General features: G+C 39.2%; 1 protein-coding gene across 3 annotated transcripts in view; it reads left to right on the top strand.

Annotated features, from left to right (window-relative positions):
• Positions 1–6,157, top strand: part of Nek7 (NIMA related kinase 7) — a 137,690-nt gene extending 131,533 nt beyond the window's left edge. For all 3 annotated transcript variants that reach the window (XM_028889871.2, XM_028889870.2, XM_037211363.1), the window contains one exon: positions 3,316–6,157. In XM_028889871.2, the coding sequence (XP_028745704.1) occupies positions 3,316–3,426 (111 nt within the window). In that variant the 3' untranslated portion in view covers positions 3,427–6,157. The remainder of the gene's footprint in view (positions 1–3,315) is intronic.
• Positions 6,158–11,944: the final 5,787 nt, after the last annotated feature.

Consider the following 11,944-nt stretch of genomic DNA (forward strand, 5'->3'; position numbering starts at 1 on the left):
AACATGCTTAAAAAATATAGTAGTTACTGTCACTGCAGAGTATTGAATGGTGGTTAAAAAGAATTCAAAATAACTTGCTTTCGTCCAGAGGGCTAGAGAAACATTTTATTAAAAGATAATACTAAAGGAGCATGCCTTTAATCCCAAATCTCAGGTGGTAGCGGTCGGAAAATTGCTGCAAAGTAATGGACAGCCAAAACTATGTAGAAAATCTTTTCTTAAAAACCATACACACACACCCAAAACTAACTTTGAGTGAGGTCTTGAATATAATCATCTTATTTTGATTTTTAATGTCTGACTTTATTTAGTGCCACATCCCATTTTTATGAGGGTTTCCAGCCAGTCTCCCCAGTACTGAGAATCAAAGTTCTTAGGTCACCTGTTAGGGACTTGTTCTCCAGCCCACTGTGTTTAAATTTATAATCTAATTATGAGATTGGTCTAAATTGAGATTCAAGTACCTGTTGTTTGGAGGGAGTTGCTGCCAGTTTCATGGATAGGTTGCTTATAAAATAACAGTGAAATTGCAGTTAAAACTGTCATGCTAGGTCATAATAGACATCTGAACACCTTTGTGTCAACACTTAGGAGTGTCTTCGGGACAAAGGGGCTCTGATTTTCTCATGCCGTCTCTAAAATCCTAGACAAAATGGATTGGTTTGTGTTTTGATCCAAATTGTCCTATGAACTGTAAATGCAGAGCCATTAATGTTAGAGCCTCATTGTGCTGCCTAGTTTTACATCAACTTGATACAAGCTAGAGTTATATCAAAGGAGGGAACCTGAACTGAGAAAATGCCTCCATAAGATCTGGTTTTAGGGCACTTTCTGAATTAGTGATTGACAAGGTAGGGCCCAGCCTGTTGTGGGTGGGGTCATCCCTGGGCTCTATAAGGCTGAACAAGCCAGGAGGAGCACACCAGTGAGCACCACCCTTCAATGGGCTCTGCATCAGCTCCTGTCTCAGTTCCTGCCAGGCTTAAGTTCCTGTCCTGACTTCCTTCAGTGATGGCCTTACAATGTGGAAGTGTATACAAATAAACCCTTTTGTCTCCGGCTTGCCTTTGGTCATAGGGATTCATTCCATGGCTGTGCTGAAATATCAACTTGTAAGACTGTTATTGTTCACAGTCTTCTGGGAAGCAAATAGCCTACGGTCTGCCCTTTGTGTATGAAAGGCCATCCCACCTTTGCCCAGAGGTGGTCACAGAGAAACCTGTAGACCAAGTTAGAATTGTTTTCTAAAACAGTAACATAGTTCTTTAAATGAGATCATTTCAGTTCCAATCTGCGCCCTGCCTTCTACAGCCTTTATGACTGTGGACCATTGCTGCTTTATGAAATGGCCTGCATTGGCTTCAGCCCTGTAGCCTTGTCAGGGAGATTGAATATGTTAAATCATACAGAAATGCGTAGCAAAACGTAGTTTATAACGTTTCATTCGTAAGTATGTTGAGGCCTGAGTGTTCCATATTTTATGTATCTGACAGTGATCATTCTGTCAGTAATTCCACTGGCAAAGGAAACTTTATGACGATTTTCTTAATTGGTGGAGATTGAACATACAAAAGGGGAGGGCAAAGCAGGCCCTGCTTATTCTGCCTTGTCTTCATCTACGGTGGCCTCTGGAGCCCTCTAGGCTGTCCCTGTACAGCTGTCATGTGGACAGTGTGCTGCTCAGCCGCCACCTCATGCTCCCCTCCCCAACCAACCCCGTTTCTCCTTGTTGCTAGTCCTTGCTCTTTTGAGGTCCCCCAGTAAGCTCTGTCGTCTTCAGCCAGGCTTGTGTTCTAGTCTCCCTCTACTTTTGGTTGATTTTTCTTCATGGTGGAAGCGCTGGCCATTTGTTGTTAATTGGCTGCAGAGTGCACCCTGTTCTGATGTTCTCTGCAAGACAGGGGTTGTTTCTGAACTAGCTTGTACAGTGTGTCAGTGTTAAAAAGTAAATTGTTATTCTGCCCACTGATTCTTTGGTTGAATATGATGAGCCTTTGTAACCTAGTTACCATTTCCTGTCACCTTTTCTGTTTCCTTTCTCGTTCTTATTTCTTGACAGCTTGGTGACCTTGTGGGACTCCCTGTCTTTTTTAACATAAGAATCATCATCTAAGGGCTTTTCCTATGCTTTCTGCACTGTACATAACTGGATGCATTTGTCTTTAACTGGTAAAGTGCCAGCCTTGTTTTTTTTTTTTAAATTAAAACAACATAATAAAATGTCTTATACTTTGCCAAATTATTTAAGCACTTTCAATACCATTCCATGTTCTTTTGAAAGGAATATAAATTGACGTCGTCCTGCCTTCTCAGCAGATGCAAAAAATTCTGCATCCAACATTCTGATTTCCAAATGTGGCTGAAGCTAAATCATTATATTTTATTCTGATAGCATTGTTAAAGACTTGGAAATGGGACAGCATTTCTGATGATCAGCTCTAGTGTCACTATTTAATAGGTGGAAAAATAAACTTACAGAGACAAGGGTACTGGGCTGCAGGGTTCCTTCAGCAAGGCTGCTGGCCGCCTCCCTCCCTTCACTGTGCCTGACCCCACATCTGCCATATCCTGCCCACCCAACCTCCTCATGTAACATTTCCGTGGCTTTAGCCTTCTCTTAAGAGTACCACCAAGTTCAGCCCATAGAGCTTATCGGTATCTCTGCAATGAAAGACATGAAGAAATGCAAGGATTTAATAACTCGCTCAGTGCTGTGCTAATGTGCATGCAAGAAAGTTTTCAAAATGTCTAAGTTACTCCTAACAGCAACAGGTGCAGGGCAAAATGGTCAGAGTATGAAGATGCTATATGCTGTTATAAGTAGACACATAATTTAATAACAGAGGTTATTAGAATTGAATAGAACCTAATATTCCATTATTGAATCTGGAAAGGAAAGGATCTTAACCTATGGGGATTTTTTTTTCCTGGTATATAGACGGATCTGAACTCTCTGCTTTATAAAGTGAAAACATTTATATACTACTTCACTGAGTTAAGGATTGGAGTAGTATTTATACTTTACCTTGCTGACAATTTATATAAAAGAAAATAAACTAAGACTACGAAAGTATATATTTTCTTTATATAAAATAATTCATGATAAATGTATCTGGCAAACATGTACTCTCATCTCCTTTTATGAAAACATAAGCATGCTAAAACTAATGTATTAAATTCTAGATCAAAATTCTAGACCAGGTACTTATGCACATATCTACAGTTAACTAGAAGTCTTCTAGCTAACTATTCAGAATTGCTTTGTTCAAAATTAAGAAGGCTGATTTTAAGGTTTTTTTTTTTTTGTCTCCTCAGCTTCGACAATTAGTAAATATATGCATCAACCCAGATCCAGAGAAGCGACCAGACATCACCTACGTTTATGACGTAGCAAAGAGGATGCATGCATGTACTGCAAGCAGTTAAGCTGTGGAATCATGAAGAAGGCAACCAAAATAACTTAAAAGTATTTTTGTGCAAATCATACCTCCCTGTTCTTGTCTGGGTGTTAAGATTAATATGTCAAAGTTAATGTGCTTTGAATCCTTAACCAGTTTTCATATAAGCTTCATTTTCTACCAGGCTCGATCTCGCAAATCCACAAGACTTTGGGTTGCTCAGATTTCATTAGGAGTACAAGTACAAGAGTTTTTAATGGCTAGAAGTTTGAGGGTCATTTGAAATTTTCTGCTGATAAATTGTGGTCATAGATGGTCAGTGCCAAACAGTGAAGAAACACGTTGGCACACATCAGGAGAGATGCAGAACCTGAGGAACTGACCTGAGTATTTGACTTGTTTGCTTTTAAGTCACTCACGGGCACTGCAGTGGACACAATTGTGAACTTATGTGATTTTTTTTTTCTTAAGTTTGAAGTATGTGCTTTAGTTCTTAGCATTGTAGTTTTCAAATATGATTCTTATGATAAATACAGACAAACTATTTGAGAAACATTTAAAATTCTTAGTTTATACATTCAAAATGCAACTCTTAAATGTGAAAAGGTAGGGGATAAAATGTGAGTCCGACACTGAAAGTTTTGTGATTTAATACCTTTGGAAGTCTCTTTGCATTTAAATGGTATAAATGAGTCCATTTTAAAAGTGGTTAAGGATTTGTTTGGCTGGTGTTGATAGTCATTTTTAAAGTTGCACATCGCCCAAGGCTTTGTGTGTTTTTATTGTACATTTGAAGAATATTCTTGAAATAATCGTGCAGTAACTATAATTCAATTTCTTTATAAATTTAAATGCATTTAATTCACAACTGTACACTGTAATGTAAACATATGTTCTTATTCATAGATTGTATTGAAGTTTTGATCAATCCCCTTCAGAATTTTTTTTTATTCTTCAAGTTATTTATATTGTGTGTGCATTTTATCCATTAATGTTTCAGATTTTCTGAGAACATAATTAATTCCCTTTTTAAAAGATATTTGGTATGCCAACACTTTTTCTTAGATTGAAACTTTTTTTTTTTTTAAACTTTTGGGCCACTCTGTGTGCATGTGTTTTTATCTTGTTAGGAAGAAAGATGTGTGTTACAATGTGCCTCTGAATGTCGATAGTTCTGAGTCATTTGACAAGGATATAACTTTAGACTATGTTTAAGGACATGAAGACTGGCCCTTACTGCAGACAGAACTGTTATGAGAGTAACATTTCAGTGGAGATGTTTTGGAGCAAAGGACTGTATTTGTGCATGAAGATGACGGACACAGTGAATGAACCTCCTTTTAGTTAAGGAAATGGAGAGTTGTTTAGGAAACCCTGTTGGAGAGGTTGGGAAATCCTGTTGGAGAGGTTGAGAAGCCCTGCTGTGGAGGCTTGTTTCCCTGAATGTCTTCATCTTAGTACCAGCCAGTTTCCTCACAGAATTGGAGTGGTAGTCGCTGTGGCAGAATGCTGTGTGTGCCATGCTAGAACCTCAGGAAGGCTTAGTCTGCCAGAATGGCGGCCTGTGTTCAGGGAGCACATGCGTCAGCAGAACTCCTGGTCTTGTTTTCTCACATAGTATTTTCAAGAGAATAACGTCTGTTTCCTCATTTTAATTGGCTATGTATGCTATCTTAAGGGTAGTTTCATTTTGAGTTTGACAGAGGAAGCCTGGATGGTGTTTGTCTTGAAGCCCGAACTGGGCTCATCCCAAATCTTAGTGGCTCGTGGCATTTGCACTGGGCTTCAGTGGGAGTACCCCCAGAAGTGTAAGGAGCCACTTCTGCTGACCATTTGTGTTTGTCCATTGGAATGTCACAGGATTGAATGAAATGAAACGGCCCCTGCTTACTACAGTGGCTTTCTTACAGTCTTTCAAAATACAAGGTTCTAATCTCATTGGATTAACCCCTTGTAGTGACTGCTTATGTTTGTGTCCTAAAAAGAGCTGGAGAATCTAATGGTCAGGAATACCCATTATAATTTTCTACAAGAGGAAACTTGCTTTCAAATACTTTTTTTTTTAATCCAAATGTTCATATTTCCTCACAAAGATACCATTGTGGAAAACCAAAATCACTGGGATATTTGCAAACAGTTACAGAGTTGATTAGAAATTCTAATCTTAACAATCACCTATAAAATATTCTCTGTTTATGAGTAAATTTTATATTAAGTTAAATATTGGGATTGATTTGAGTAACAGGTTAAATAAAAGGTACAGCTGATTCTAAACCTTATTTAAACATTGGTACCGGCTACCTGGGCGAATGTGTGGTAACTTTGGTTGTTATTCTGAGGTGTGGGGTGAATGAAGGGCACCCCATCTACAGTGCTCAACAATGTGCAATGATTGTAAATTTAGCAAGATGCTACCAAGGCACGAGTGCTCTACTGTTCTTTAGAGTGTCCATTACAAAACACCTTTCTTGTATCCATATACTTCAGATGTTGCTCTTAACTTTTCCTGTATTTATTATAACCAAGATGCTGTTATTCACATGAAATGTTTATTCTTTAAATTGAATGTATTGTTCATAACCCACAAATGCTCATATTCTTTGCCTCCTACTTCCATAGTACTGTAATATGAACTTCTTTTGTGAAATACTTTTTATTTTGTTATGCTTTAAATATACATGCAAAAGGGTTCTATTAGCTTCAAAAACTGTACAATATCTGAATATAAATACATAAAAATAAAAGATGAGTACTGTAAATCTGAGTATCTGCAATTCCCTCCCCCTCTTACCTCCCCAAATCTACTAGTTTGGCTTGGTGCTGAACCTGTAGAAACAGCTCTAATGTACTTCCAGAACTTTGCCACTTTGAAGAAGCCTGAAACAAGAGACAGTCAAGAGTAACCACCGCTCTGGAGGCTTTAGCGTGTTATGGTTTGGTTTTGAACGTGCATGATATTACAAAACACAGCTCACTAGTCTCTTCAGTGTCTCCCTTTCTGTCATTGAGTAAAAGACATCTAAACTTTAGGGAAGGGATACTCATTTTCCTGGGTCAAAACTTTAGAATTGAAGGCAGTAGGTTCCATTCCCTGTTGCTGCAGTGGGCTGCTAATAAAATCACCAGTAATTGATACATTTAAAGTTCTTCTAAGTGAGGGTAACTGACAACTGGAAGTAAGAAGATCTAAAAAGAGGAAATTTTATTTTATCAGATACTTGTTAATTGGTTAATTTTATGACCCATGACTTGTATTCAAGAAACTTTAATTATGTGAGTGTGGGTATGTGTTCATAATTGTAAAATAATAGTTTTAACCATATTTTTAATCACATAATATTTAGTGCTAGTTGTAAATTTTATTTAAAATGTGTATGAATTCATTGGAAAAGTCAGTACCAGGCATAAAAGTTTAAGTCTAACAAGTTCAGCTGAGGTATCACACATTCGTGGGGTTAATTTTTTAAATCAGAGTGGGAAATAATTTCAGATGTCCCTCAAATTATCATGTTGGGTCTGGGGTCTCACAATAATAGGGGACAGACCACCAAAGTCTATTAAACCAGAAGCAAATTTTATTCCAGAAAATATATATATATAAAACACCGAGGATCACAAAACTTTATCAGCTAGCTGAGACCACAGCTAGAGTTGGATTTTTAAGGCTCTGGCAGTTGGAGGGGGGTTATGAGCCCCTTTTTATAGTAAGGGGGAAGGCATTAGGCACAGAGTGCATGCTAGGAGTCACATAGAAACATCAGGCATGAGATGCATGCTAGAAGTCGCATAGAAACAACTATTAAAAGTTAACTTTGGTCCAGGCAGGCAGTTGTTGGCTATATTGCAAGAGGGTTAAAAGTTAAGCCCTGGCTGTTGACAGAGGAGTTGGCTGTAAAGCAGACAGCCATTGTTAACAGTTAACCTTTAGAGCTGGTGACTGTCAGTGTTCATCTCTTAAGCTTATAATTTTATATTTCTATATTCCTGGACTCTTCAATTAAATAATCTTTGGGATGTTCTTCAAACTGATTTACTTGACTTTCTTCTGAGAATGTGAAAGCCTGTACCACATCATTTATTTTTGAGAGGTTTACTTGGAGAAATTTCTTTCCAGTCACCTTCCTTAAACACTAACTTTGCTATTCACATCAGTACTTACTTCGTTGTTCATTTCATTACCCAAATCAAGTTGTACATCTTAAGAGGCACAGTCCTTTAATCCCAGCACTTGGGAAGCAGAGCCAGGTGGATCTCCGTGAGTTCGAGGCCAGCCTGGTCTACAGAGCGAGATCCAGGACAGGCACCAAAGCTACACAGAGAAACCCTGTCTCGAAAAACAAAAACAAAAACAAACAAACAAACAAAACAAAAGGCAAGGTCAAAGGAGAATTTTACAGTTAGGATTTGTACCTCAGGACTTTCAATAAGTTATTTTCCATTTCAGGCTTATAACACATAGAAAAACATTCTTGTCACAAGCATACTATAGATAAATCCCTTGTTTTTCCAGTCTTTACTTTCTGTGTAAAACTGAGACAGGAATTCCTTGCTGGGCGCACTCACTGTGACAGGACCGTGTAATATTGCACATCACTGAGTGCTTGATAAATGTGGCCGCTACTACATGGAAGGGATGCATGTGCGTCTTCTTGGGCATCAGCCCCTTCCTCTGTCCCCATTCCTCCTTCCCACTGCCTCATTTGTTAAATGCCCTGATCTCTTCTAACCAGTTGAACTTCTATGAGTCTGTTTTTGCTACAAAAAATTCCAAGTAATCTTCCTCAGCTGACTTAAGTGTTCTTTTGCAGGAGTACCCAGAGGGCGGGCAGTGTTTTTACAGTCTACCCTAGTAGTGGCCACATGATTCCATGGGTGACTTACTCTCCCTGCTTGATACTAGATGACAGTAAAACAAGGCCTTCCTGTTGTTGTCTTTGTGGCCTCTGACCTGTAGAGGCCTGTTAGTCACGGAGCATTGTGATGCTTCAAGCACAGTTGGGCTCCCCCTCTCCCCCTCTCACCCTGGGACTGCAGGTAGAAGCAGAAGAGGCAAGGATTTAGGAAGGAGGAGGGATGAGAAGAACAGACAAAAAGCTGAACCAGGAGAAACCAGAACCTTTCACAGTGAGTTTCTATTGCTGTGAAGAGACCACGCTGGCCCTGAACTCAGAAATCCAAATGCCTCTGCCTACCCCAAGTGCTGGTATTAAAGGCATGGGTCATCATGCCTGGTCCTAAGCTTTTCTTTAATTCCCTTTCACAAGTTGAAACCTTAGCTGGGTGAGGTCCTGCCCTGAGGACACCACACCCTTTATTTCTTTTTAGCATCAGGTTTTTCTTTAATCAGTAACCTGTTCATCTCCTTGAACACAGGATTTAGCTCCATTATACTCCCTATGTCCCCTTTCTCCTCAAACAGTACATTTATTTTTTATATTGTTATTTTTTTCCCTTGCTCCTTTTCGTTACAGCTCTGCATAAGCCTGGCCCTAATAACCAAGCAGTCAATACTAAGCTGTTTCGAAATCTCTTCTGCCAACACTGTTAATCCAAAACTTTTCAATTTAGCCTCAGCAGGTTTGGGGAGGGGGGAGGACAAATTCTTTACCAAAATATCACAAGAACAATCTCTAGCCTTCTTACTAATATTCTCTAAAATCTCTTGAGCCAAGCCATCATAATTGACATTGGTCTCAACACCATTGTCTTCCCTGCTCCGGCTAGTATGGCCCATTAACTCCCACTTAAAGCAGCCAATCGCTTTTCTAGTCCAAAATCCCAGGATGTTCCATATTCCTCAAACAAAAGCATGGTCAGGCCTATCACAGCAATACACTAGCTCCTGGTACCAACCTTTATCTTAGGATTACTGTTGCTGTAAAGAGATACCATGGCCATGGCAACTCTCATAAAAAAAAAAAAAACATTTAATTGAGCTTGCCTTACAGTTTCAGAAGTTTAGTCCATTACCATCATGGTAGGAAGCCAGGCAACATGTAGGCAGACATGATGCTGGAGGAGGAGCTGAAAGTTCTACATCTAAATAAGCAGGCAGCAGGAAGAGAGAGCAACACTAGGCCTGGCTTGAGCATTTGAAACCTCAAAGCCCACTCCCAAGATGAACTTCCTCCAACAAGGCCATCCCTACTAATAGTGTCACTTCCTGGTGACCAAATATTCAAATCTATGAGACTATGGAGGCTACTACTAGTCAAAGGTGAGCGGAAAGATTCGTAACAGCTATTTTTTTTTAATGTTTAGAAATATTAATCTTGTAAAAGGTATGAAGAAAATAAAATATTGAATGATACAATGTGAATCTTGGTTCTTGGATGGGAGACTACTATACAATATTGCTAATGTGCTATCAAATCCATATCTTTAAAAGCAAACATATACATTTTGATCATATTCTTTCCCTTCAACTCCTGCCAAATCCTACCACCTTCCTACTCACGCAACTTTATATTCTTTCTTTTGCTCAAAAAAAAAAATAGAAAATATAAAAATGTATGATACTACCTAAATGTAATACACACACACACACACACATCATCGAGTCCATTTTTATTTTTTGTTGGCCAACTACTCCTGGGCAGCACGGGGCTGCTTCAAAGTATGGTATTGTGTCAACTTGACACAAGCCAGAGTCAGAGAGGAAGGAGCCTCAGTTGAGGAAATGCCTCCATGAGATCCAACTGTAAGGCCTTTTCTCAATTAGTGATCATTGAGGGAGGGCCCAGCCCATGGTGGGTGGTGCCATTCCTGGTCTGGTAGTCCTGGGTTCCATAAGAAAGCAGGCTGAGGAAGCCAGGGGAAGCAAGCCAGTAAGCAATACTCCTCCATGGCCTCTGCATCAGCTCCTGCCTACAGGTTCCTCCCTGTTTGAGTTCTTGTCCTGACTTCCTTTGACTGTGAATAGCTATATGGAAAAATAATTAAATAAACTCTTTCCTCCCCTATTTTTTTTTTGTGGGGGGGAGGTTAAGATGTTTCATTGCAGCAATGGAAACCTTAACTACAACAGAGTGACACTCCATTGGAGAATACTGATTTTCCCTTTCTTATTAGGCATCATTGCAAATACCTTATTGCTTAGATGGGGGATTTTTTTGGTCCACTTCCCCTTCTCAGTGTTGGGATGCTGTCTCTTTTGACCTTGTGCAGGTCATGTATGACTGTCATATACTCCTTTGTGAGTTCATACGTGTCTCAGCTTGGTTGTATCTTGGAAGTTGATGTTTCCTTTGATTCACCCATCACCTTTGGCTCTTACAACTTCCCACCTCCTTTTTGATATAGATTCCTGATCCTTAAAGAGCGGGGTTTAATAAAGACATTCCATTTAAGACTGGATATTGTTTAAGTCTTAATACTTAAGTATTATTAAGACTGGAATTTGTTACATTTTCGGTACATTATTCAGTTGTAGGTCTCTACTAAATCCCATCTACTGCAAGAAGAAATTGCTCTGATGAGGGTTGGGTATAGCAGTATGGCATTAGGAGTCATTTTATTGCTATATCCATCTAGTGTAATAGATATAGGTCTACGGGAAAAATCTATCTAGTATCAAGTTCTTGGCTACTGTATCAGGGTCAGATATGGGTTACATATCATAGAATGAGCCTTAAATGTTGTCAATGTTCATTAGTTAGTCCTATAACATTTGTGCCACTATTTCACCAGTATATCTTGCAGGTAGGTCACTGTTGTAAGTTGCAAGGTTTGTAGCTGGGAGATATTAAAGACTTCCTTTCTCCTCCAACATCATGCATGCTAATCCATAAAGATGAAGCTTTTAGTTGTGCACCAACTTGATTTGTCCATGTTCTGTAACAAAAGTTAGTGGTATCTTCATCAGTAAGGCTTTATGGTCAGGATATGGAAATTAATAACCTTGACAATAGCCTATGATGTTTTGGGAGTGAGCATCTGTCAGACCCCTTTGGCCAAAGACTCAACATGATGTAACCCATTGCTGGCTAGAGGTTTTACTTAATGGCATAAAATTTCTAGTTGGGGCATTGTCTCTTCCATTGTATAGTGACTCTGTTTAAATTCTTAGAAACACACACACACACACACACACATACACACGTGCGTGCACGCGCAGGGAGGGGGAGGGAGGGAGAGAAAGAGAGAGATTCTGTAGTAATCGGTTACCATATGGCATTTCAAGTGCCTTTACTGTTAGTTGTCCCATCTCATTCCACATTTCCTCCTTTACCCTGCCTTCCAATCCCCTCTCCCTATTCAATCCTCCTATTCTCTTTATACAATATTTTCTATTTCCCTTTCCTTGGATGATTCCCTCTTCCCTCCTGGTCCCTTACTAGCTACTTAACTTCTGCCTATTTGTATCTTTTTATCCAGATAAAATGGTGTATACATTCTTCTGGACAAATACAAAAGACTAACCTAGAAAGTTAAAGTGGCAAAAGACTGCCTTTCAAGCATGAAAAGTTTCCATAGTTACCTTACCATTTCCTTAACTTAGGAGGACGTGGAAAAGGAATGTGTAGGGGAACGTTTCTCTGTGTCCG

This window comes from Peromyscus leucopus, chromosome 15 (assembly GCF_004664715.2).
Source record: "Peromyscus leucopus breed LL Stock chromosome 15, UCI_PerLeu_2.1, whole genome shotgun sequence".
NCBI classification, from domain to species: Eukaryota; Metazoa; Chordata; class Mammalia; order Rodentia; family Cricetidae; genus Peromyscus; species Peromyscus leucopus.